Here is a 27,176-nt window from a genome sequence, read left to right as displayed (position 1 = left end):
AAAAAGTAAATATCCTTAAATCAACTATCTGGTCCTTTTACGTAAATACAAAACCCTTAATTAAGGTAAACTCATAGCTAGTTGATACCTAATTTTACCAGAAAAATTTAAAATATTGATAGACCGACCCATTTACTGAGATTATTTTTAAATCATGTCATATAAATGTACTCCTGCTTTGCAAATTCACTTTTTCCAAAAGATTATTTCCTTTGCGGAAACTGTCATTGAAAGTGATCTAAAAATTATCAGCCTGAACCTCACCTTTACTGCTGCCAAGCCTCAGAAGTCTGTTCAAAAGCTTAGGTTGATGAAATAAAATAAAATCCCTATTGGTGGAAGAAATTATTTCAGAAATGATCAAAAAATTTTCTTTTCTATGGAATATATCTCAATAAAATAATGATACACTAGCATTTATGTGATTACTTAGGTTGCAAGCAAGGTGCCTTACAAAAATCTCATTATAGCCTTACATATGAGGGTAGGTTGCTATTACTGTTCCCATTCTACCCATGGGAAAATTGAAGTCAAGAGGATCACACAATAAGTGATATAGAACCTCAGTCTGGTTCCAGCAGGTCTAGAGCTTTATATTTGAATATAACTGATTTCCTGGGAACTTATTTCAAATGATATGGATCTTTTTTAAGTCTCTTAACTATGGCGATTTTGAGGCAAAATGACAAAATGTTGAAGGCACGCACAGAATATTGGAGAAGCAACAACTCTGAATTGGTGTCTCAGATCTGACTTTGAATGCCAACTCTGTTTTCTACCTTTAGAAAATGTCAGCATTTTCAGATATAGAGGAAACTAGAGGGATAAGGATAAGCATTCATGTTATTCCTAAGACACTGCCTTGGGTATTTCAGTCCCTTTAAATCTTAGGAAGAAATAAGGATGAAAAGATTCAGTTGTGGGGAGAAATGAAGTAGAACAGAATTTATCACAGAATCATGTCAATGATTATTTTTTTCTTTATCATAAATAATATCAAATGTTGGTACATTTTGGCAGTCTGTTGGAGCCCAGATCTTTTCTGAGAATATTTTTAAATGGAATATATTGAATCATAAAAGAAATCATTTTCTTATGATAAAATTTTTAAATTAAGAATACCTTATTTAAAGGGAGACTATTTGGAAAACAAACCTTGAATAATTTGTACCTAAAGCACCATTGTAAAAATATAAACTACTATATAGTGATTAACCTCTCATCATATTCCAAAAGGCAGTATTACAGGGATTTTTTTTTAGGTTTGGGTTAAGTGGCTTGCCCAAGGCCACACAGCTGGTAATTGTCTGAGGCCAATCTGAACTCAGGTCCTCCTGACTCCAGGGTCGGTACTCTATCCACTGCACCATCTAGCCGCCCTATACAGGGACATTTTAAAGGCAAAATAATGCATTGAAAGTAGAGATGAACTTTCATTTCAAAGCAAAACCAGTTTTACTCAATTGGAGATGTTAGTTCCTATTCAAAATTCGAACTCTAAAGATGAATTAACTGCTTTAAGGAATTACAGGCTAATCATGAACTAGTGAGTAACATTTCAATTTCAATAAAATACTTATGGTCACTTGTGATGTTTTTTAATATGCTAAAGTAAGATTATATGTGATTCAGAATTTACAAGTTGTATGATGTCAATTAGCAAGACTCTGGATTAGCCCTCATAGCTATGTATGCATAATCCAAGGTGTTTTAAGACTTCCAATTTTCATATTTCAGTAATCAATCATGGAGTGATTTTAGTGTGAATATTCCTTTTCCTTTTGTCTTAAATAATAAATACAACTTTGTACTGATCGATTTAAAGTTTTCTTGAGAAAATAAGTCAACAAGCAGAGTACATGAAACCATTTTTTTATTAACAAAAAGAACCCATAGGGTTCATATATATGAATACAAAATACAATCTTTTTTTTATTGTGGGTTAATATATTGTAACAGCTTTTCTTTTGGAATTGAAAAACTTTCACAGCTCACTTGTGAAAACAAACAAACAACAAAAAAACAACCCTTGCTTTTTGTGCAAAACAGGAAAGCATTAAAATTTTTGCCCTGTAAAGGTTGTGTGCCAAAATACACCGTTTTTTACTTTGTTTTTTAAGCAAGCAATTTTAAGGCCACATTTCCTCTGCAAAACAAAATAAAAGCCACAAAGAGGTGAAAACCAAGCACATTCCAGCAGCATATTTACTCTTCAATGAATATTCTTGGTACCACAGTGATATTGAGGTAAATGTCCAAAGTCAATGACAAATATTATGATTTTCTAAATTAAGACAAATATTTTTTAACCCATGTTATTTTAAACAGCCCTTTACATGACTTTTTCTTGTGCTTCAGACTGTTTACTGATGATGTGTACCTTACATTATTTTATTCTTTTAGGGTATCAAAAACAGTAAATTTAAGTGCTTAATTTTGTCAAATGAATCTAAGGACTCAAATTAACTATATTTGAGTTGATTTGGAATAGATTTCTCAAGTAAACTAATTTTTTGGCATTATAGAATATCTTTTTTTTTAACCAGCAAATTACCGATTTTCAAAACAAGGACTATTTGAAGATGTCATTTTCCTAAAATAAAACAACTAAATAAAGCTGTATAAGTTCTACCACTGACATACTTAGCTATGTGACCATGGGCAAATCATTTAACTTCTCAGTACCCATGGTAGCTTCCTAAGATTTACAAATGAGTTTCCAGTTTGCTTTGATAGAGGCATTTTTAACACCAAGATTTCCTAATATGAAAAAAAGTCAGACCTTTTAAAAAAAACTTATCATTTCTTTTCATTTGGATATACATATGTATAATGTGTGTATATACAGATATATGTGCCTAAGCAATTACATGAGTTTAATGAAGAATAGATATTTCAAGTAGGCTTGAAAACAATATCTATTCTCAGTGAACAAATACCAAACTTTTAAAGAGGGAATCATACTGATAACAAATTTTTGGCATCCTTCTAGATACACCAATTTTGTCCCAGTGGATTTTCTCAGGTGAATTTTATGAATTAAATGTGTGAAAATTTAAAAAAAAAAAGCTGTATAATTTAAAGTCAACAGTTCAAGTAAGTCTTTACAAAACTCAAAAGATTGAGAGGTATGTCTTAAGAATACAAAGAAAACATTTTTATGAGTAGAAAAATCCCTGCTGTTATGATTATGACTTTTACTCAGAAAATCCTCTAAATTTATTAAGTTTTTGTTTTAATCATAGTTAATGATTATGGAAAGCACCAAGGTCTGGAGTCAAAACCCTTATGACATAGAATAGATATCACTTGACATACTATCAGAAAAATAAATGCTAGGAATCCTACACCTTTCTAAATTTTAGTATTAGTTTATCAGTTTGCCATACAAAGTATAATTAAACAACAAAGAACAATAATAAGGGTAATGGAGGAAACTACTTTTAGCAGCAACACAATGATAATCTCAATGTCCTGAGGTTAAGTGACATAGTTAAATATTGCACCAAAACAAAAAAACAGCTTAGATAGAATTATTGAAGAATGAGAACAGTGTAATTATGTAGCCACTGCTACTCTGATATGGAGGTTTAAGCTAATTATTTTTTCAGAGAAGAATTCAAGCCATTTACTATTACTTTCTTGCTTATCTCTAATATAACTGTGTGTGTGTGTGTGTGTAGTCTTAATAGAGTTCTGATACTACTCAATTACACCTTTTGGTCTCAGGTCAATAACCTAGAAGAACTCTTAAATATTTTTGCTGGGCTTAAAGAAAAATCTTAAACTAAATTAGTTTAAGAAAACTGTTCATTTGGTCCAATTAACAATGTGTTTTTGAAAGTTTTATAAAACATGAAAGGCTTCAATTGGTGGAAAGGGTTCTTTTAAATTTTATATTATGTCATTTTTTACTTGTACAACCTTTCTACAAGACAGCTGCATCATATGTATAGAAACCCAAAATTTATAGGATGTCCCTTATGTGTGTGTGTGTGTATATATATATATATATATATATATATATAGCTAGTACTTACTTCGTGGGTCACTCAAAATGTTCTTTCCTTTCACTTACTCCACCTTCATCTGTATATCCAGTTCCCATTCAAGATACTCATAAGTTCAATTCCATTACTTAAATGGCCATCATGCAAATATGTCCATATCAAAAGCCCACACTTTGTTCCATCTTCTACATTCTTTAGCTTTTAAGTTCAAAACTGACACTGAAAGTTAAGTTCCCCTATTTCTAAAGCCCCTTCCCAACAAAGGCCGCAGGAAAGACTTCATGACCTAATCTAATCATGATTGCAGCAGTTTCTGAAACAGTCATAGCATGAACGAAACAGTTTGAGTATCTTCTCTATCACCAGGATGTGGGTCAATCTGAAGAGAAATTTAATAAGATTTTTAACATTTGATATTAGGACAAATTTGTAGTTAAATGTAGTATATGATATCTGTGGCTTGTTATCAGGAGTTTTAAATTTGGTACTAGAGTAAGACCAAAGTCCTGAATTCAATCTCCCCCCCACCCCCATGTGGAGCACTTAAATTTTTTTGTTCAATGGCTGATGTCATGATAGGGTCTGAGATATAAATATGAAGAATAATTTGTTTATTATTTGAGAATAGTGGAATTGATTGAAGCATGGATACATTACCTCTGAATATAGAGGTGGAGGCTGAAATCGGAATTCCTGTATATAAGCAAACAGAGGACAGCATATTTCTTCCTGACAATCAGTGAGCTGAGGGTAAGGAGGAATGTGCCTAGAAAATTCTTCTTCAGATACCACATCTGCATAATTTGGTGGTGCTGCAACAGAAAAAGCAATCAAATCTAAAAACTATAAAAGCAGGATACAGCTTCATTTGTTAACTGCTAAAAGAAATATCCTAAATCTACCAAGTTATTTTGAGGAAACCATTAACAAAGTTAAACCTCTAGGAAAACAAAGTTCACTGAAGTTATCCAGAATGTGATTTAAGAATTTTATGAGTCTTTTCTGGAAGCAATTTTTAGTTTCACAATACTGTACAAATAACTCTATGAACTCAATTTTTGAATAAGAAAATTTTGGGCAAAACGTTGTTCTTTAATCAGTAAGATCTTAGTACCTATTTTTTAACCCAATTAGATATATTACTTTAAACATTTCTAAACTGATACCACATATCTATTTGCTTTTGATGCTAAACAAGAATTCCTTATGTAAACAGATATCATGTCATTTCCCTGGCCCCTTCCTCAAATATGTCAATTACAATTGAATACATTAATCCAGATATGATCTGATTAGGATTCTCATGATTCAATCAATACTCTCATTATCTGAGATGTTTTCTAATTATTCCTCTCAAATCCTAAAGAACTTAAATTTTTTCAATCCAACCTATGTGACTGGCAAGGCAAAAAGAAAACTTCCCCAGGAATCAAAAACAATTTCCCATATATGGCACGTAAGCTACAACACTCCAACTGGAGACTACTGGAATGATATGGTATCTAAGATAAAAGTTGTAAGAAGTTATAGAGCTATACAATTCCCAAGTTGTGAACTCTGGTAACTAAAAAATTGGATGGAGGGAAGGGCTTTGAAGAAGACAAATTGTTAAGTTTAGGAAATGTATTTGAAATGCCTTTCAGATATAGAACACGTACTTATTGATGAAAGATGGAGATCATGAGGCAGTTTCTGACTAGTTAGAACTGGAAGTCATCTTCATTGAGATAACTGGAGGATGAGATCAAGACAGGAAATGGAAAAGAAGAGAGCCTGGGACAGAACTCTGAAGGATACCTAGAATCTTGAGTAAGATGATAATACAAAAATGGAGAAGACAGAAAGAGCCAGGAAATGGGGTTGGTTGTTAACAATATCAAATATTGCAGAAGTCAAGATGACAAGTACTATTAGGCCAAAGTAGTAGAACTTGTTTGGGCATAGTAAGGAGACTCCATTTTAATGGATTCAGCACACCATCAATTACTTCTCTTTAGTATGATCATTCAACTATCAGTATAATCCACCTATCATTTACAGACCAAATCTCTCAGACTCATAAGAGTTAAAAGCTAAAATTAAAAGAGGAACTTCCTTAGAGGTAATCAAGTTCACAGCAATCCCTTCTTCCCACTTAAAAAAAAATGAGATAGCTAATCTAAAGTTAGGTTTAAACCCAGGTCTTCCAGGCCCATCACATTATACTACAATCTTGTTCACATACTGTGGAAGATGTGCAAAGGTTTTGATGAATATACTACAACTATCTAAGACGTTTCAACAGCTTTGGAATAGGAGGATCTGGATGGATTTGAAATCTAGTTTCACCGCTTTGCACCTATATAATCATTTTGCAAGTTGAGGGGGTTGAATTGGAGGACCTCTAAGGGTCTCTGATCTATGAACCTCTGAATTCTAATAACCCTGTCAAGAAATAAGGATCATCTGTTATAATCTGTTCTTAGAGCACTTCTGATGTCCCTGCCCATCTATGAAACTTTGCTTCTAATATTTTTTTTAAGTATAGAGAATAAAATAATTACCTTCAGGATGTTCCGGCAGTGTCAGTGTCAACCAACTCATATCCACACCAAATTGGCTAACAACACTGGAGTTTCTGCTCCCAAAACCATTGTATGGAATTGTGCCAATCACCAATGGCAGCTCTAACATCAATTTTTTAGCACCAGGAATATGAATATATACCTATTCAGCAGAAATCCAAAACAAAAAATGCACGGGTCAGAAACTATTATTAATATAAAAATGATGATGATGATGATTATTAATTTTAATTCTCATTAAAAATTACTCACAGCTAAGGAATAATCTACTCTAATAATACAGCAATCAAGGATGGATGGTATAACAGGTGGAATTTTCAAAGTCTTGCCATTCCATGTATCTGTACTTCCAGAAGCAATATGGTTTCCTCGAACATTGGCAACCATTTGACGAAAAGTCTTGGTCTTCCCACTAGCCAAATAAGTCTGTGTTTGGAAAATGGCAGCTTTGGGAACAATAAGTCGAGATGAACAATTTTCAATTTCTGCATATATTGGTATGGCTTCACCTAATGAAAGGAAATAATAAAATGCAAAATATTGATTGTGGTTTCTCAGAAATGACCCAGCATAATACTGTGATGAGTACCTGACTGTCAATTTATTACCGGTGATGACTCTGAATTAAACATTGGCATTAAATATTCAGTAATAGATATTAAGAAAATAAGATGGTAAAATTGCAAATCTAGGTCAGTTGGAAGCTCACTGTTCTTATTTTACACTTTATTGTATAGTTACGTTTTCTAATTATTAACATCCTTGCTACAATTACACAATTCATAATATTTATAGATTATAAAACATCACCAATATATTCAATAATGTTTAAGAAATAAAAATGTTGTTAAAATAGAAGAATTCTTGTCCTAAGTATAATAAATAAATATGTGGTAGAAGTGGAAGTTTAGGCTTAATACTACAGAAAAAAAAATGAAGTTATCACTGGATAAAGGAAAAAGGGGTATTGTCAAAAGGTATGATTAATGAAGTTTCCACTACAGACATTAAAGGATACACAAATAGTACTGCTGCCAGCATTTATTAGACTATTTCTTAAGTTCCTTAATAGTGGAATGTTATTCTTTCTTTTTAAAAAACTATAAAAATATTCATTGGTTTTCTATATGGACATTTGACAAAAATAACCCTTCTTACCATTGCAATATCCCTTTCGCTCAATTTTGGCACTCAATGAGACTGGACCAGAAGTGAAAAACCAACAGCCAACCATTTTCTCATGACTTCTCAATACAGGTGTCTTAAAAAAAAAGGCAATACAAGAATTTTCATTAAAAATGAGTTTTCCTAAGGAATGAAAACACTAAAATTATCTCATTTTCATAATCAATGCAATAGGACTAAGGTAAGCATCAAATAAGACTTGGGATCTATTTAATAAGTGTCAATCCTGGCTTCTTAAAGATCATGGTAGCTGAGCATAAATCCTGGCAATTCCTACCAAGATGGAAAGATCAGTGACAGCAAATGTAATTGTGTTCTAGGATATCACCAGAAGAATAGCCATAGCAATCCTGGAAGAACAATTATAAATTGTGAAGAGGCTGCAATCTGCTTTGGTAAAAGGAGAACCCAAATCAATTAAATCATGTTTCTTCTGAAAAATTGAAAAGATAGTTAACTAGGTAACTAGTTAGTTTACCACAAATTCTCCTTTTGTCTTGTTTCCTTCATATTTTATGCTATAAACCTGCTTATAATAATATGAAGTAGTAATATATGATAACATGTACTCTACATCTTGTTTCGTCTTTTGAAAAATAAGATGAGATTCTAGCCTAGTTCCTCAAATTAATAAACTGGTATTTAGAATAAATTTATTCTACGGAAATATTTTTCCTGTAAGCATAGTTTTCAGTCACTTAAAATACTAGATAATCAGTATATCAAACTTAAAGACAAGTTAATTTTAAAAAATATTCAAATAACTTTAGAGAAAGATTGATAGTAAGACTTAACAATATGCAAAAAGAATCTCAGCTTAAGATATTTTGACAGAATCAATTTTCAACTGAAAATAAGCTTATCTTTTGTTATTAAAAAAAAATCCAGATAGTTTAGCTATCCTGCCTCAATGTGAATTTTTAAAAAAGTGCTTATCAATTAAATAGTATAAGCGCACCACAGTATTTTCTGCAACATAAAGAAGCTATGGCAATGGACATTGCCAACAATTTACAAAGCTCCTACAATTAAATTTTATCATTAAAGCGAGGTTTTTAAAGATGTTTTAAGTCAGTTTGACCAAGTTAAGACTGTCACCTACATTTTACAATACATCAAATGATCTTTAAAGCATCAGTTTTTAATCTTTTTTGGGGTTTTGGGATACCTCCCCCAACTGCCTTTAGTAGTCTTATGAAGTTTGCATCTCTTCTCAAGAATATTTTTAAATATATAAAATACAAAGTATTACAAAACAAAGCATAGAGAAATATATAAGATTTATATACACATATATGCTTATTTCCCTTCCCTCTCCTTCCTCAACCAATGTGCAGCCAGATTAAGATCATTCAGATTAAGAATTCTTTCTTGAAACCATTTAATTAAAATCACCACTAAGGTATTATTTAAAGTTAATAAAATATATTTCTCACATAATAAACAAATATGTTAATATATACTGAGGCTTTAAAGACTGGACTATATCCCATTTCAAGTCTACCACTTTTGATTATTTTATTACCTAAGCCTGCAGTATGATCCAGGGCAATCAGTATCTTTTTTTTTAGGTTTTTGCAAGGCAAACAGGGTTAAGTGGCTTGCCCAAGGCTACACAGCTAGGTAATTATTTAGTGTCTGAGACCGGATTTGAACCCAGGTACTCCTGACTCCAGGGCCAGTGCTTTATCCACTATGCCACCTAGCCGCCCCTGGCAATCAATATCTTTAGAGAAGCATCTTATCATAGAGATTGATTGGCTCTAATTATCTAGTTCCTCATACACAAAAGATATAGACTTACAACTATCTAAAAATTATTAAAAACAAGTTGTTTATTTACTTTTATAGGGCCTATATAATCAAAACTTAACTTCTTTTCTTCATGTTTAAAATAGTAGAACCCCCTAATATTAGTAGGAAAATAATCCCCAGATACTAAAAATATATCAGTCACACTATGATAGAAAGTTTAAATTATCCAACATTTTCTATGAAGTAAAAATCATTCATTCATATTTAAATGTAGAACCATTAGGTCCTACTAGCTATCATGAAAGTGCAAGGTATAATTTTATATTATTTTGATAATATGGGTTTAGATAAAAGAATCTAGCTCATTAGCTCTCATCTTGCCTATTCTGTTGTTACTTATAGTCTGATCTTATCATTCTACAGTATTTCTAGTGATTATTAGAAGTTCAATGCTTTAATGTGGCCAAATCTGTCATAAGAAAATGATAACTGAAAGGCTCTCTGCAGCAGCTGCATGCACTTACTTAATGTTAGAAAATGACATGCAAAATGGAAGGATACACAGCATAATGGCCAGAGCTTAAATAACAGGCTAAGCATGATTAATACTCTACTATAATTACTGTTTCTCAACCTACTATTATTGAAGAGCTTAGGACACTACAGCCCTATGAATATAGTTGCTCTGGTAAAAGTAACTACTTTATGCTTGTGCATTATTATTATTAAGCTTTATTAATGCATTTCAAGCTTGCATAACTTTTTGGCAAAAGAAATTCTGAACAGCAAGGATATAATCAATAGTATTAACACATTCACACAAATTGTAATTTGTCCAACCTAAGATCATCTATTTATGGTGAATACTTATGGGTTGCAAAATTATACTCTTTAAGTAGTCACAAAGTGACAGGTCATAGCGTCATCAAATTGGCTAAATCTTAATATTTTGTGTAATTATAATTAAAAAAACTTACTAATAAAGCTGGAGTGTTGACATCAATATGACTAACAACCTGAAGTTCTCTTTTTATACTTTGATCAGGTACCACAGGCCGTTCCAAGATTGCTCTCACAGAATACTGAATACTGCCATACTTTCCAGTGAATGATGTTACCAAAGGCCTGAAATAAACACCATATAATAATTAGAGAAAAATTTTTTAAAGTCATTGGAAAGTGACATAATTCTAAAAAACTGGCAGACTAAAGAACCAACTATAGAAATAGAAAATTTTACAAATAAAAGGACAATGAGACAATATATCGAAATTCACAGCTAAAATAGTTCTGAAGAGAAATTTATACCTCTAAACAATTTCATAAACAAAAGTTAAAACTAATAAATGAACTGGGCATATAATTAATTTACAAGTTTGTTTTACAAGGGGCAATGGGGGGGGCAAAATATGCCATTTACACATACTAGTCTTAAGACGATTGGCTGCACAAATGAGAAGTTGTTATTGGCTCCTCAGTCAGTATGTGTCAAAAGAAGAATTAAAGTTTTCCAGACTCCAAGGCCAAATCTCTGTATACTACATATTAAGGCAATTTTTGTATCTTACATTACTTCTGATAAGCAGTAAATAGAAAATGTTTATCTGATAGATATGTAAATCTAAGAAACAAAGAAAACATGCAAAATTTAGTTTCACTTACTCAGATGGAAGCTGAAAGCTGAATGGAAATTCATGTTTTCCTGGTTGTAATAAAATGATGTCTTCACCTATTAAAGACAGATTAATGTTTTAAATGAGTAGAGTGTAAAATAAAAAAAAATTATAACACAAACTAGTTTCTATTTCCTTTAAAGTTTCTTTTGCTACTATAGTTACCCATATAAAGTTTATTAACATGAGAAGCAAAATTTTTATCTTTATGTGGGGTGCAAAATGCACAGAACAAAAAGAAAAAGGCCCAAGAGAACACGTGAGCAGTTGGTACTTCCCTTTGAAATTTGACATATAAATATACTTCAAAAAACACAAACTTCACATAAAAAAATTATATTTCTAAAATAGCTTCTTTTAAAACACTAAATATTTGTTAATATTATATTCTGCATTCGAAAATTGAAGGTAGGAAATACAAAAATGTACATATGTAACAATTTTAATTTCAAATCATTAGGTTAATTACAATAATACTCTAATTTTTACTTTTATTCAGTGAATTTTTTGGAAAAGTTGGAGAGTAAAGAATCAGTCTTACATGGTAATCATTCCCAAAAACAGATTTATAGAAAATAATTTTAGAAGTAGAAATCACCTAGTCCAATTCCCCTATTTAAGGAAACTGAGACCCAGAAATGTTACTCAATATTTTCATAGTTGGTCCATGGTAGAATTCAGCTGAACTTCACTTTCAGGTATATTATATGCTTTTCAAATGGTAGCCAGGCTATTTTATTTTTTGTTTTCTTTTCTTTTGCAAGGCAATAGGGTTAAGTAATTTGGCCAAGGTCACACAGCTAAGTAATTATTAAGTATGTGAGACTGAATTTGAACTCAGGTCCTCCTGACTCCAAGGGTTGGTGCTCAATCCACTGTGCCACCTACCTGCCCCACCCCCCATTCCAGGCTATTTTAAAACCATATGTGGATGTTTTATCTTAATTGCTAAAAGAGGAGATCTGGTAGCTATAATTTCAAATTAATTTTGTAGGTAAAGAAATTTATCCAAAATTTACATACTCCCTTGTAGACTTTGCATGAACAAGAGCAAACCTTTTTTACTCAAGGCAACTGTCTCAAATATATTTTATTCTCTAAAAGGAAAACCAGACTAGATCAAAAAGTGAATGGCTTAAGTAACAATTCTACCACAAATGCAAAACATTAAATATACATTTCAATGCTTACTATGTGTCCAATACTATGATTATGTGCTGAGGGCTATAGATTTAAAAGCAACATAGTACTTTCCTAATTAAGAACTTACATAAACGTAATGAAGAAAATATGAACACAAAAAAAAGAGATAATACTAAATAAGTTTGGGGACCCCAAAAGTCCTTTTTTTAGGTTTTTTTAACCAGGCAAATGGGGTTAAATGGATTGCCCAAAGCCACATAGCTAGGTAATTATTAAGTGTCTGAGGTCACATTTGAACTCAGATACTCCTGACTCCAGGGCTGGTGCTCTATCCACTGCGCCATCTAGCAGCCCCCCAAAAGTCCTTTTGAAAAAGTTAGTACTCAGGCATAATCTCAGAAAACCAGATTCCTGGAAGTAGAAGGAGTGTGTACCATCTAGACATGGGGGGGGGGGGATAGAATATAGTTGTGAGGATTAAAAGAAGATCAATTAGCTGAATTATAGAGTACATGGAAGGGTATATAATCAGGTTTGAAATTGCATGACAAAGGATTATATTTCATCTTAAGAGAAATGATTAGAGCTCTTCTGGGTCCCACTGCCCAATGAAAAACGCTCAAGGGCTATTTACAGAATTCAATACTCATTTATGAATACAAAGCAAGGCACACCACCAAGGAGCACCAAGAGTCAGAACTAGAATAGTAAGAAAGTAGGGAGAAGGGATCATGAGAAATATTGTAGAAGAGAGTAATAATGACACTCCTATTGTGAACATGGGTACCTGGAAAGATACATGGTAACCAAACTAAGGGTTTCAAAAGAGGGCGTAGGCTTTTGGGGAAAAAGTTCCGTTCATATGGAGCTGAAGGAATCTATAAGAAATTCAGCTTAAAATTTCCAAGTAGTCAGAGATAATAGGAATAAACTTTAAAAAAGGGATGGATATAAAGATGTAGGAGTCAATTTTAAAAGATTTAAACCCATGAGAACTGATAAGGTCACCAAACAAAATTTAGAGAATAAAAGAGAAAAGGGTCCACAGCAAAGGTTTATATTTTATTATTCAATTCAACTAAACTAGCATTTCTTAAGTCCCTGTCATGTGCCAAGCATTGTGTTAAAACTAGTACACAATAAAAGCAAAATCCTTGTTCTCAGGGAGCTTAAATTCTTCTGGAAAGAAGCAATAGAAATAAAGTAAATGCAAAATCATTTCTGTGAGAGGTAGGGACAGCCTAACTAACAATTGTTGGGATCAGAAAGCCTCTTGAAGTGGCAATTGAATCGTCTCCTTGATTACGAGACAAAGTGATGCAGAAAAGGTCATGTGATGATGCAAGAGTCCATGTGAAGGCAGAAAGGTAAGAGATGGAAAGCCATGAACCAGATGTGGAATCCAAAGGGTATGGTACCTGACTTAATCGAGGGTAGGGAGAAAGAGAGAGAGAAGGAAACAGGAAATATGAAGAGTTGGTTAAGACTGAGGAATTGAGGAATGGTGGAATTCTCCTTGGAAAAATAGGTAAATTAAAATAGACTGTTGAGTTTTATGGGACGGGTTAGTATAAACTTGAGGTATGTCCAAGTACTAAACACCAATCCATGAATGAGAATGGGTATTCCAAGGAAGATGTTCAAAAAGCAGTTGGTAATATGAAACAAGCTCTGGAGATAAGAAATAAATGTATTAATAGATGATCCCTATTGTTTATCCCTATAATTATTTATAATTGGTTAAACAGGCATTCTTCACTTGGTTTCTTTAGTGTAGATAGGCTGAAAAATTTTGAGAAATTATGGTTCTCAAACAGGAGGCACTGAATATCTAGGGCCTTGAAGAAATCAAATGTTAATTTTCAAACACTATCATCTGGGAGACCTCATCCTCCATAGGAATAGCCTTAATGCATTGGGCTTTGGGATAAATTTCCATGACAAAGATGAATGCCTTCAATAAAGCACACTGAATACTTTTAACATGTCATCCCACTGTATGCCAATGTAACTGAACTGCAAGCCAGGAAGCAATTCACTTCAATGGGAATTAAAATAAACTAAAATCTGAGTAATTCAAAAGTCAAGTTAAATAATGACAGATAAGGACTCTAAGAATTAGTTGAATCTGCTACTCATACTTGTTGATAAATATTTTAGGGATTACTACCTTAAAGAGTATAGATACTCAAAAGTTGAATGGGAATATATTCAGAGAATATTCTGATTATTATACAATTAAAAAAACCATCTTTCAATGCAAAAAGTGTTTTCATATATAGAAAAGTGAATTCAACAAGGTGACAAAGTCTCACAGTATCAAAACAAAAATCCTGACTCACATCCTATTGAACTATATTGCATAATATATAGTTGATTTTAATGACACCTTTACATTGAAAACTGAAGTTATGCCCATATACATTTTGAAACAATATTCAAATATTTTAAAGTTAGGAAAAACAATGAAAAAGGAAATATAAAATGGGTGCAATAATTTTACTTAAACTACTTTCTATCTTTTAAATATCTAGTTTAACATCTTCAACAATCAATTTGTGAATTGTGTTTATTGCTTATCTAATTCAAGTCTTCTTCTACCTTGATCAAAGGCATTTACACAATAGGCTGCACACAAATGTTTGCCAAGCCTGATGCCCTAGTATAAAATGTAACAGTGAATGAAATTATATTTCTATTTCCCTGAGGTTAAATAAAACTGAAGCTCTCTTTGCAACAACTTGGTTAGTTGTTTGCTTTTATTTAACTTTTCATCTTCCCCCAGTGTTTTATCCATAATTAATTACATATTTATTGAACTGAATCATGTAACATGACTGTTAAGAGCTTTCTTACCTAGAAATTAAGTAAAAGTTGGGATATTATTTCAGCCTTCTAGTTTGCTGTACAAATTACTTGAAAATATTTTATCAAAGCAGAATAGAGGGGTGGAGCAGTGGATAAGAGCACCGGCTCTGGAGTCAGGAGTACCTGGGTTCAAATCCGGTCTCAGACACTTAATAATTACCTAGCTGTGTGGCCTTGGGCAAGCCACTTAACCCCAATGCCTTAAAAAAACCAAAAACAGACAAGTTTCTTTTCAATAAGGAAAATGTTCTAACAATTGTAATAATCTTAAAATGGAATAAACATATCCCTTGGGAAGAGGCTTTCTCCATCTTGAGATAACTTGAAGAAGCAGAGTAATCATTTGCAGAGTAAATATATTTGGGTAGAGCTTTAACTAGATGATCTCTGAGCTCTCATTCCAGCTCTTAAATCATATGGTACCCAGGCAATGAGATCATGAATCCAAAGTAATAGTCATTACCCACATTTCTATGGCTTTCAAGTTCAGTTGAATTTTCAGATAAACCAATGCCCATGTATTATGTGAGCACTGATTATAAATTACATTCTAAAAACTCAATAAAATTCAGTAAAGATAATTTCAAGACATTTATGTGCAGTAAACAAACACTCATGATTTGAGCCCACAGACCCGTCTTTTTTTTTATTTTTGCAAGGCCATTAATGGGGTTAAGTGGCTTGCCCAAGGCCACACAGCTAGGTAATTATTAAGTGTCTGAGGGCAGATTTGAACCCAGGTATTCCTGACTCCAGGGCCGGTGCTCTATCTATCCACTGTGCCTATGATGAACATCAAATGACTGCTTTAGAATCAAAGGTCCTCAATTTAATTGCTAACTTCATCCGATACCATATAAATGTGATGTTGGAGAAAAACCCTTTATTGCTTTCCTGGTCTATTTTTTTTTTTCACGTAAAAGACAGAAGTCTCAATGACCAATGGGCTCCAAATAGGGTTCTCGGTCTTTTTAGTTCAAAGTTAGAGAAAACCAGGCTCGCAGGACCCAGGCTTTTCCGTTTCATGCCCATCACGAATACCTGGGTGGGTATTTTCTCTCTGCCCGCACGAGGATTAAGCTGGCACCTGGCTGCCCCTCGTGGGTGGCTCTCCTCCTCGGGCAGCCCCCCGGCCGGGCAGCCCCCCCCCCGCCGGGCAGCCCCCCCCCCCCGCCGGGCAGCCCCCCCCCCCGCCGGGCAGCCCCGCCCCATGCAGGGTTTCCGGCGTGGCTGGCCCCCAGCCCCCCCAGCCGCCTCCCAGCTCGGGCGCAGCCGCCCGCCGCCCCCTCTCAGGCGCCCCCGCGCCGCCCCCGGCCCGCGGCCTCCTACCCGCGGCGGGCTCCCGCAGGCTCTGGCGGATGTTGAGGTACTCCACCTCGGCCGTCGGGGCCTGGGCGGCGCGCGGCCCGGGGGCGCGGGCGCCGCGGCTCCAGCCCGCCCGGGCGCGGCCCCGGGCCTCCAGGCGCAGGGCGCGCAGCGCCAGCCGCTCGCCCGCCTCCAGCAGCACGTGGCCGGCCACGGTCTCGCCGCTCGAGTAGCTGCTCTTCCGCTCGTCCCGGAACACGAGCCCCAGGCTCTTGACGCGGCCCGAGGGCCCGGGGCCCCCCGCGCCGCCGGCCCCCGCGGGCGCTTCGCCCCCCATCCCCGCCCCCCGCCCCCCGCCCTCCGGCCGCCGTCGCGCGGGGACTCGCAGACGCGGCTGCTTCGGCCGGGCTCGGGGTCCGGGTGCCCGCTCCCACCCCGCGTCGCGGCGGCCGCACGAGTCCCGGCGGCCGGAGGCGCCTGTCGCTTTAACAAACCTTCTGGAAGCCCGGCGGGGCCTGGAAGGTGTGGAGAGCGCCGGCCCACGCGCCTTCCTACTGGCCGGCCCGGAGGCCTGCTCCGCGCTGATTGGCTCCCGGCTTCTCCTGAGTCACGGCTTCGTGACGGCCCCTCCCTGCGTGGCGAGCCGAGGGCAGAGCGTGATCGGAAAGGCCGGGCCAATGGAGAGTCGCGAGGGGACGCCTGGGCGCACGTGCTTACGCATCTGATTGGACGAACGAAAGCACCGGCGCGGTAAAGGACCAATGGCAGGATGGTGCGCCCATGTGGACAGGCTTTGGGGAAACAACATCGTAAGGCTGTGGAGCAAGTGACAGCCCTTATGGCTGAGTCACGAGTCTCCATGGCAACTCCTGGGGGGGGGGGCTGGGCTTCAAGAAGTACCATGAAGAGGAGCTACCCTGAGACATGACCGAGACCTTGGGGGTCTGCCCAAGCCTCTCCTGTTTAATTTTTACAAAAGTGTTTAAAATTGTCCTTACCAACATGACTTGATTACAGAATCTAATGAACCGGGGCCAGACAGGCTAGCCAGGTTTATTAGATGGATTTAGGGGCGGGGTTCATGAGAACTTAAAATCCCTAGATTAAAATCTATTGAATTCCAAAAACCCTTTTTCTTTTCTGACCTGGGTTTAAGAAAAACGTTGAGTTCAAATCCAGCTTCATACACTTAGCAGCTAGGGGAGCCTGGCAAATCATTGAACCTGGGGATGTTTGTTTCCTCATCTGTAAAATGGGAATAATAATCACACCCACCCCACAGGGTCATTGTGAGGATAAAATGAGCTCATAATTTTAAGGTACTTTGGACACTGTAAGCACTACATAAATGGTAACTATCATTATTATTATTATTATTATTATTATTATTATTACTGTTGTTGTTCCTTGCAAACATCTATGAATGATATTACTATTGCCCAAGATTACAGAAGTAACCAAGTGTTCACACGCAGGGTTTGAATACAGAACCAGTGATAATTCCACACTTCACCTATCCTATTACCTGTGTAGTCGTGGACATGTTGCTCTTCACTTTCCTGGATCACAGTTTCCTCTTCTGTAAAATGAAGGGGTAGGGAAGCAATGATCCCTTCCAGCTCTAAATCTCTGCTTTATTCATTCCTGTTCTGTCTCAGGATCGATGAGGACAATTTTCAAAACTGAAAACAAGTAGAATCTCAATAGTTTCTAAGGCTAAAGAGAATCATAGATTCTATAATGATCATAGACTATCAAAGTTGCAAGAGATGTCAGACATTATCTTCCCTATCACTACCCCACCCCCATTCCTAATCTAGGAGTCTTTTCCATGACACAGATAAGTGTTTGTTTCTCTTTTAAAGATTTTTAGATACAGGGGAACTTATTACTCCACAGGGCAGACTGTTCTAGTATCAGATAGCTATGACTAAGGAAATTCTTCTTTATCCTTAATGGGACATGTTCCTTCCTGGAATCTGTGTCTCTTCTCCTCAACATCCTAGCACAAGATCTGCCCATTACTCCTAGTTCTGTTCCCTGGAGCCAACCAAGACAAATGATGTTCTTACCATCCACTGGACATAACCCCAATTTAATAAACATTTCATTTTAAAACAAAAGTAAGGAAGTAAATAATAGAGGGCATTAACTATGTTCCATTTTATTTGAATTCATCCCTATCTAGAGTCCTAGAAACAGTTTTATGATTTTTCTTTTTTAAGGTTTTTGAAAGGCAATGGGGTTAAGTGGCTTGCCCAAGGTCACACAGCTAAATAATTATTAAATGTCTGAGGTCAGATTTGAACTCAGGTATTCCTGACTCCAGGGCCAGTGCTCTCACCACTGCATCACCTAGCTGCCCCTCTAGAAACACTTTTAAAAGAACATAACAGTTATTTGAAGATTGTAACTTAAAGTACTACAGAAATTTGAGGAATTATTCCACCATTTGCCATCCTCAACCACCATAGTCTATAATAAATTTCATTTGCCCCAATAGCATTTACTTCCCACATTCAGCTCTCACCTATAATTGTTAGCTTCAAATGACATTCTTCACACTTTTAGCCTCTTTTAACTCTCTACTGATCTGATATCCTCATGGAAATGCCTAGATTAGGAATGGGGGAGGGGTGATGGGGAAGATAATGTCTGAGATCTCTTGCAACTTTGATAATCTATGATCATTATAGAATCTATGATTCTATTTAGCCTTAGGAACTATTGAGATTCTATTTATGCTTTCAGTTTTAAAAATTGTCCTCATTTATCCTGAGACAGAATACGAATGAATAAAGCAGAGATTTAGAGCTAGAAGGGATCACTGCTTCCTACCCCTTCATTTTACACAAGAGGAAACTGGGAAATACAGGAAAGTGAAGAGCAAGATGTCCAAGACTACATAGGTAATAGGATAAGTGAAGTGTGGAATTATTTGGTTACTTCTGTGACCTTGGGCAATAGTAATAGCATTAATAGATGTTTTCAAGGAACTTTAATTTCCAGATTATATTTGTTAATTGTCGGTCTATAGTAACAACAATACCAGATGATTCTTTTACCTGGATTCCAAATTGATGATGTTATCATGGATTGACATAAACAGTTCTGGGTGAAAGTTTTCTCATCCTATTCTAATTTAAAGGAAGGTCTTCTATTATGTTTTTCAAATGAAAACACTTGTTTGATATATAAATATATACATATACATATATATATATATATATATAATACACACATGCATGCACACACACACATATATATATATGTTATCCACTTGTAACCTCCCCAATGAGGTTACCCCAAAGGCTTAATATGGACATATGTATCAACACTCAAATCTCCTATTATCCTGTAACATTCAATGTTTATGTTACATTCTACTTCCATGTAACTCTATATGATATTCTAATAGTTCCATTGTTTAAATAATTATTTATAGATATAAGTTCTATACTTACATACCTAAGAAGGGTCAGCTTTGGATTACCAGCAGCTTTAGCTGCACCAAAGAACTAAAGGAGTATCTTAAAAAAAAATATGAAATACAGGGGCAGCCAGGAGGCAAAGTGGATAGAGCGCTGATCCTGGAGTACTTGAGTTCAAATTCAGTCTTAGACACTTAATAACTGCCTACCTGTGTGACCTTGGGCAAGTCACTTAACCCCATTGCCGAGAGAGAGAGAGAGAGAGAGAGAGAGAGAGAGAGAGAGAGAGAGAGAGAAAGAAATACCCAAACTATCAAACATTCAATCAAAGTCTTAAACAGTAAATTCTCAGGAAAGAAAGAAACCACAAAAGAAATAACTTCTGGTCCTATGATTCACAAGAGAATTCTATCAAACATTTACAGAGCAATCTGTAGCATTTACACAAATTATTCAAAAAATCAGAAAGAAAACATGCTACTACACACACTTTTTTGAGATTAAATATTGTCCTAATAAGTAAAGTCAGAAAAGATAAAGTAAAGAAGAACTATAGAACAATATCATTAATTAAAAGTGATTAAAAAATTTTGAATAAAATTCTATCAAGCAGACTATGGCTGTTTATCTAAGGAATCATTCATTATGACTCAGATAAATTTATATCAAGTATGCAAGGATGCTTCAATATTAAGGAAGCATCATAATAAATCATATTAGGAACAAAAATATTCTAAACCACTTAATTGTTTTAATAAATGCAGAAAAATCCTTTGACAAAGAACAATACTCATGCTTAAAAAAAATCTACAAAATATTTATCTAGCATCAAAAGAGGAAGAGATAGGCATAAGCATTTAAAAAACTCTATGTTCGAGGCACAGTGCTAAGCCCTGTGTTGATCCTCACAACAATCCTGAAAAGTAGGTACTTTTATTATATATTTGAGGAAAGTGATGTAGAAGTTAAATGACTTGGGGTAGCTAGGTGGCACAGTGGTTGGAGCACCAGTCCTGAAGTCAGAAGGGTCTGAGTTCAAATCTTACCTCAGAAACTGAATAATTGCCTAGCTGTGTGACCTTGGGCAAGTCACTCTTAACCTCATTGCCTTAAATAAAATTACAAAAAAAATAGTGACTTGTATGTGCCTGATACCATTTTTGAACTCAAGTCTTCCCAACTGAATCCAGGTCTAGTGCTCTAAAAAAAGAGAAACATACACTAAAACCATTTTCAATAAAAACAAGAATGAATAAAGATGACAACTCTCCTTAGTGGTATTATATAACAGTTCTTTAAAAAGCAGTAAGACAAGAAAAAGGAATTCAAAGGTGAAACAATATATTAAGGAGATAAAACTATATCTGTTGATGACTTGGTTTACTTAGAAAATTCTAAGGGAATAGCAAAGAAACTAAGATAATAGACTGTAAAATTAATTCACAAAAAATCCCTAACATTTCTATAAAATCTAAAAGGCAATAATAGAAAAGGAAATCCCATTCAAAATATATTAAGTGCTCATATTTGAGTCATGCCAATATAAATGCCCTGAGAAGATAATACTACCAAGTTAATTAACGACTTTAGTTCTGTACCATTCAAATTAACAAAAAAGGTAATTTACAAAACTTGATAAAATAATGACAATCTGGACGAAAAAAAGATCTATAATATAGCAAGGTAAATAATAAAAAAGGAAAGTAATGAAGGGAGAAATAATACTTCTAGATTTCAAATTACATTATAAAATAGCAGCCATCAAAACCATTTGTTATTCTTCAAGAAATAGGGGGAGAAATGGAAGGGAATAAACTGTTATAAAGTTCCTACTATATGCTAAGTGCTGTGCTCAGTTATTTTTACAAATACATTGATCTTCACAACCCTAGAAGATAGATCCTATTATTATTTACATTTTACCAATGAGGAAACTGAGGCAAACAAGTATTTTTCCAAGTGACTTATTCAGCATCACATAGCTAGTAACTATCTGAGGACAAAATTGAACTGTTATTTTCCTGACTCCAAGCCCAGAATTTTATCTACTACACCACAGAGAAATAAAACAGTGAAAAAAAGTAACAAAGGGGATTCAAGAACAAAGAAACTCAATAATTCAATGTTCCATTAATACTCGAATATTAATTACTTACAAAGAACTCCCTATTTGACAAAAATTGTTGGAAAAAAACTGGAAAACTGGCTTGGTTAGACTTAAATTAAAAACTTATACCATAGTCTATAATAAGTTAAAAATAGTTATGTGACCTGAATATTAATTATCATACCATTACAAAGCAGAAAAGAAGCATATCACACACTTCACAGTTATGGATAGGAAATGAATTCAAAACTAAAAGAAAATAAAGCAATTAATAAAAGATAAAATAGATATTTTCATTACATGTAAATTGAGAAATTTTTACACAACCAAAATTTATGTATCTAAGGTAAGGGAAGTGGAAAAAGGGAACAAGGAAAAAAATCTTTGTATCAGATGACAATAGAGTTATGTGTGTACCTATATATTATATGTATGTATAGACAGTATATAAAGAAAGTCAATAGAAATATATGATCAAAACCTATTCCCCCAAAGAAAAGTAATCAATAGATATGAACAAATAGTTCTCAAAAGAAATTAATATCCTATGTTTGTGATACCTATGTGAAACAATGACCCACATCTTTAATAGGAATAGAGGGGTGGCTAGGTTGCACAGTGGATAGAGCACCAGCCCTGGAGTCAGGAGGACCTGAGTTGGAATCCAGCCTCAGACACTTATTAATTACCCAGCTGTGTGGCCTTGCAAAAAAATTTTTTTAAATAATAATAATAGAAAAAACACCAATAAAATCTATACTAGGTTGCACCTCACACCTTGCAAATTGGCAAAGAAGATAAAACATGGAAATAACCAATAATGAAAGGCTTGTGGAATGCCAGGTGCACTAATACTTTTTTCCATAGAGAGGTAAACTAATAACACCATTGTGGCAAACCATTTGGAATGCAAATAAAGGAGCTAAAATATCCATACCTTTATCCTGGATATTCAACTACTAAGCATAGTCCCCAAGGAGGACACTGATAACTAAGGAAGTCTCAAATGATTATTGTAGTACTTTTTTTGTAATAGCAAAGACCTGGAAACAAAGTAGATGCCCATTTATTGAACATGTCTTAATAAATGTGGCCCATGAACATGATGGAATATTATTATTTTAAGAAAGTATAAATGTGATCAATTATCATATTAAGAAGAAGTATGGGTTTATATGAACTGACACAAAGTGAAGTAAGCTGATCCAAGAAAACAATATATATAATAACTACAACAATATAAATAGAAGAGCAGCCACCAAAATGTTAAAAATGAGTGGTGCGGAATTACAAAGAATAAGATTGACCCAAAAGAGATATAAGAAGACATTTCCCACATTCCTTTGTAGAAGAGTCTCATAATTTGCCTCTCCCCCTTACTTATCTCACTATTATAGTTCATCCAACAGACTGCTAACAACATGATCTCTCATAAGGAGACCATTTGTCTTCTTTACTCAGTCAATTTCATTAGCTTCCTATTTTCTATAGGGGGAAAAAATAAATTCTGTTTTTGTTAGCTTTTAAAGTTCTGCTCAACTTGGCCCCAAACTATTTTTCCAGTTTAATTTTAACTTTCCTTTCTACACTCTTTGATCTAGTCAAATCAGACTCATTCACATTTCTGAACTATATTTTCCTGTACCTTCTAGAATCCCTTTAAGATGCAGCTCAAGCACCTTTTCTTGAAGTGTTTCCTGGTTCCCCTCCTACAAATAAGCTCCATTCCAAAATACTTTGAATATATTTATCTACTTTATAATAGGAATGAGTGGCCTTGAGAAGTGGTAAGTTCCCTCTCTTTGGAGGTCTTTTAAGTAAAGATTGGAACACCATTTGTCTCTTATGTTGTAATGAGAATACCTGTGGTAAATGGGTTGAACTATATGGTCACTAAGCTTCCTCTCAAATCATAAATGCTGTCACTCTGTGATTAATCAGGATGCCTTTATATGTATCCATTTATTTTATTTTTTATTGCTTGGTTTGTGTCTATAAAGAATGTAAATACTATTTCTATCTTTAACTTTTATTTATTATTTTTCTATGCCCTAGCCATTGGTCCATTTTTGTAAACCTACTCTCTGGTAGCTATGTGGCTTAGTGGATCGAATACTGGACATGGAAGTCAGAAAAATCCTGAGTTCAAATCTGACCTTAGACACTTATTAATTATCTGGGTGACCCTAGCTAAGTCTTTAGGTCTCTGCTTGCCTTAATCTACTGGAGAAGAAAATAACAAACTACTATAATAGCTTTGCCAAGAAAACCCCATGAAGCTAGACACAGCTAAATGACTGCAACAACTGAATTGTCACAATAGCAGCATATGAAACCATATCAGCTTATTGTAATAAACTCAAAATAGCTATATGAACTAAATATTAGAAATCACCATAAAATATTGAAAAAGATATAAATTATATATGAAGTAAATACAAGATCCTGAATTCTGTGGGGAGGAGGTGGCTGTTATCATTGCTGTGTTTTCCTTCATTCTAGAAGAAGAGCCTGCTGTCTGGGAGGTGATGCCATGACATGCAAGTGAATTGGATTTCAGTGAGGAGTGCTGTGCAAGGTTGTAAGCTTCATTTCAACTTTGGAGTTGATTCCAGTGGCCAGATGTGGATCAGGATGACTAGGGATGGCCCTTGGATGCAGTGTGAGACCTTGACTTTTTAAAGCTAGGTCTTTCCCAGGTCACAGTTGACTAAGAGAAGCCCATTCAATTTTAGAGTTAGTTAAGAGAGAGAGATATGAGGCAAAGAGGTCAAGAATGACCATTTCCAAAAAAGAAGGAAAAAAATGTTGGGAGGGTAAGATCCTCAGAGTATCTGATCAAGGCAATCCAGAGAGAAAGAAAACAACAATGCCTTTTGCATAGTAAAGGAAAAAAATCAATTTGAGAGGGGAAGTCCCTCAGGGTGTAACAGCATCAGTAGCTGGAGGGATCTGGGGAAGGACCTCAAGGAAATACTTGAGCTGAGTTTTATAGGAAGCTAAGGATTCTAAGATGCAGGGAGACCAGAAGGGAACACTTTCTAGAAATAGGGGAAAGTCTGTGCAAAGTTATCACAATGAGAAATGGAATTGTATATGTTGAAAAACAGTAAGAAAACTAATTTGGTTGAAAGGTATTCTGAGAAAAGAAGTAATATGCAATAAATGTGGAAAGGTGGATCCAGGTTTTAGAGGACTTAAAAGGTCAGAGTGGAGTTTGTATTTGATTACAGAGACAATTGGGAGCTACCAGAAATTACTCAGCAGTGACATGGTCAAACAAACCTGTGCTTTAGGAATACCACTTCAAGAATTTCCTTTCAAAAATACCCCCAAAACCCAAACAATGCCCCCCATATTATCCCTTTTGACCAAGGTAGATATAAACTAAGGAAGGAAAGGTGGTTCAATATTAGGCAAACTTTTAACATTATCAACCATATTAAAACATAAATATACAAAACCATATGATTGTGGTAACAGAGTTAGAAAAATCCTGACAAATTACAACAATCATTTATAAAAAAATTCCTAAGACACACAGGCAGGCAAGAACCTTATAAAAATATGATAGTTTTAATATCTAAAACTAAAAGTTAGCATTATTTGTGATGGGAGAACACTGGAAACTTAATAAAAGGAAGACTGTTCCTTCTATTGTTTGATAGTTTAGAAATATTAATGAATGTAATAAAAAAAACCAAAAGGACAACTGGCAACCAGGTTATGCAATTATGCCTATTTGCAGATGATATGATTATTTACTTGGAAAATCCTAGAGAATCACCAAAGAAAGTAGTTGAGGCAAAATATATGCCTTGTCAATTAGTAAAGAGTTAAATAATGAACATTTATATTTAATGATTTATTTAGTAGGGAAAGGTGGTACTTACAGAAGTGGGATTGAACTGAATCTTGAAGGAAATGAAGATATCCAATGTGTAGGCATAGAATCCAGAGTGGGAGTGTCATACATGAGGAACAACAAGGAGGCCAGTGTTGTTGGATTAAAGAGCATGCTGTAGGGAATAAGTTTAAGATGACTGGAATGGTACAAAGGGGTCAGGTCATGAGGGAATTTAAATTCCATAGAATCATCAATTAGATAAACAAACATCAAATGAGTCTAACAGTATATAGTATTCTAACACACATTTCCCCATTTCTGTAAAACAGGGAACTACAATATTCCATCATATACACATATCATAATTTGTTTAACCATTCTTCAAATGATGAGGATCTGCTTAAAATATCAAAATTGAGAATAGAAAACTGTGCCTCATTATTTAATGGTTTTTACTTCTCTATATTCCCAGGCAACAGAATTGACCTTAAAAATAGAAAGTATATGGGACAGAACCAAGATAACTGAGTAAAGGCAGGGACTCCCCGAAGCTCTCCTCCAAACCCCTCCAAAAATCTTTAGATAATGACTCTAAACAAAGGCTAGAGCAGAAGAACCCACAAGAAAATGGAATTAGACAATTTTCCAGCTCAAGGCAATTTAGAAGGATGGCAAAGGAAACTAACAGAACTGGCAGGTGGCACCAGGAGCAGACCTCTGGTGGACTGAATTAGTGGCAGCAGTGATGGTTTCCAGACCTCTCAGACCAAAGATGCCAAAGACAAAGTCAGCAAGAAAGACTTGCCATAACTACAAGGGAGTGAAGTACAATCCAGAGCTGGTCACAGATCTGATCACAGCAAACCAGGAGCCAGACTTGGGAGTCTCTTAATCAGCAGTGACAGTAGTTGTTTCTGGACCTCTCAGCCCATAGATGGCATTAAACAGTTGGTCAGAAGGAGATTACACTGAGGCAGGACTCTGTTGCTTAGTTCATACTTGGATCCCAGTCACAGTCTGAGTAGTAGGTACAGGGTGAGAAGGAGTCCTAAGACACCAGAGCTTATAGTATCAGGGAGCAGGTATACTCCTCACAGTTCCAGAGCAGAAAACAGTGTTTGTATTCACTCATAGATCAGAACACAGGCCAGGGAGAATACTAAATAAACCCTTCATTAGATCATACCATCTTGGAAAAACTGAAAACTTACAGGTTCCTAGAAGTCTCTCTGGAAACACCTGCACAAAACCCCAGAAGCATGGGACAGTAAACCCTCCACCCTGGAAG

At 35.3% G+C, this 27,176-nt stretch overlaps 1 protein-coding gene across 2 annotated transcripts; it reads right to left on the bottom strand.

The window, feature by feature from the left end:
* On the bottom strand, positions 1–27,176 carry ARRDC4 (arrestin domain containing 4). Of its 2 annotated transcripts, XM_074234175.1 has the most exons (9): positions 27,100–27,176; positions 25,935–26,060; positions 11,177–11,243; positions 10,492–10,639; positions 7,733–7,835; positions 6,827–7,083; positions 6,554–6,716; positions 4,668–4,822; positions 2–4,389 (listed from the first exon to the last, which is right to left on the bottom strand). In XM_074234175.1, the coding sequence occupies exons 2-9, from the start codon at positions 26,011–26,013 to the stop codon at positions 4,333–4,335; spliced, it is 1,029 nt and encodes a 342-aa protein (XP_074090276.1). In that variant the 5' UTR covers positions 26,014–26,060; positions 27,100–27,176; the 3' UTR covers positions 2–4,332. The 2 variants fall into 2 exon arrangements, with proteins under 2 accessions (XP_074090275.1, XP_074090276.1); XM_074234174.1 differs by lacking the exons at positions 25,935–26,060; positions 27,100–27,176 and adding an exon at positions 16,528–16,840 and having other exon boundaries at positions 1–4,389.

The sequence above is a fragment of the Macrotis lagotis genome, chromosome 4 (genome assembly GCF_037893015.1).
Source record: "Macrotis lagotis isolate mMagLag1 chromosome 4, bilby.v1.9.chrom.fasta, whole genome shotgun sequence".
Classification (NCBI taxonomy): domain Eukaryota; kingdom Metazoa; phylum Chordata; class Mammalia; order Peramelemorphia; family Peramelidae; genus Macrotis; species Macrotis lagotis.
Note: the sequence above shows the minus strand (reverse complement) of the source record. Positions and strands in the feature narration are given on the sequence as shown.

Excerpts from the sequence above, each read along its gene's own strand:
- ARRDC4 (XM_074234174.1), bottom strand. The coding sequence starts at position 16,840 with ATGGGGGGCGAAGCGCCCGCGGGGGCCGGCGGCGCGGGGGGCCCCGGG. Across the intron at positions 11,244-16,527 it reads CCTGCGGGAGCCCGCCGCGG|GTGAAGACATCATTTTATTA; the intron begins GTAGGAGGCCGC and ends TGTCTTTAATAG. Across the intron at positions 7,084-7,732 it reads GCGAAAGGGATATTGCAATG|GTGAAGCCATACCAATATAT; the intron begins GTAAGAAGGGTT and ends TCCTTTCATTAG.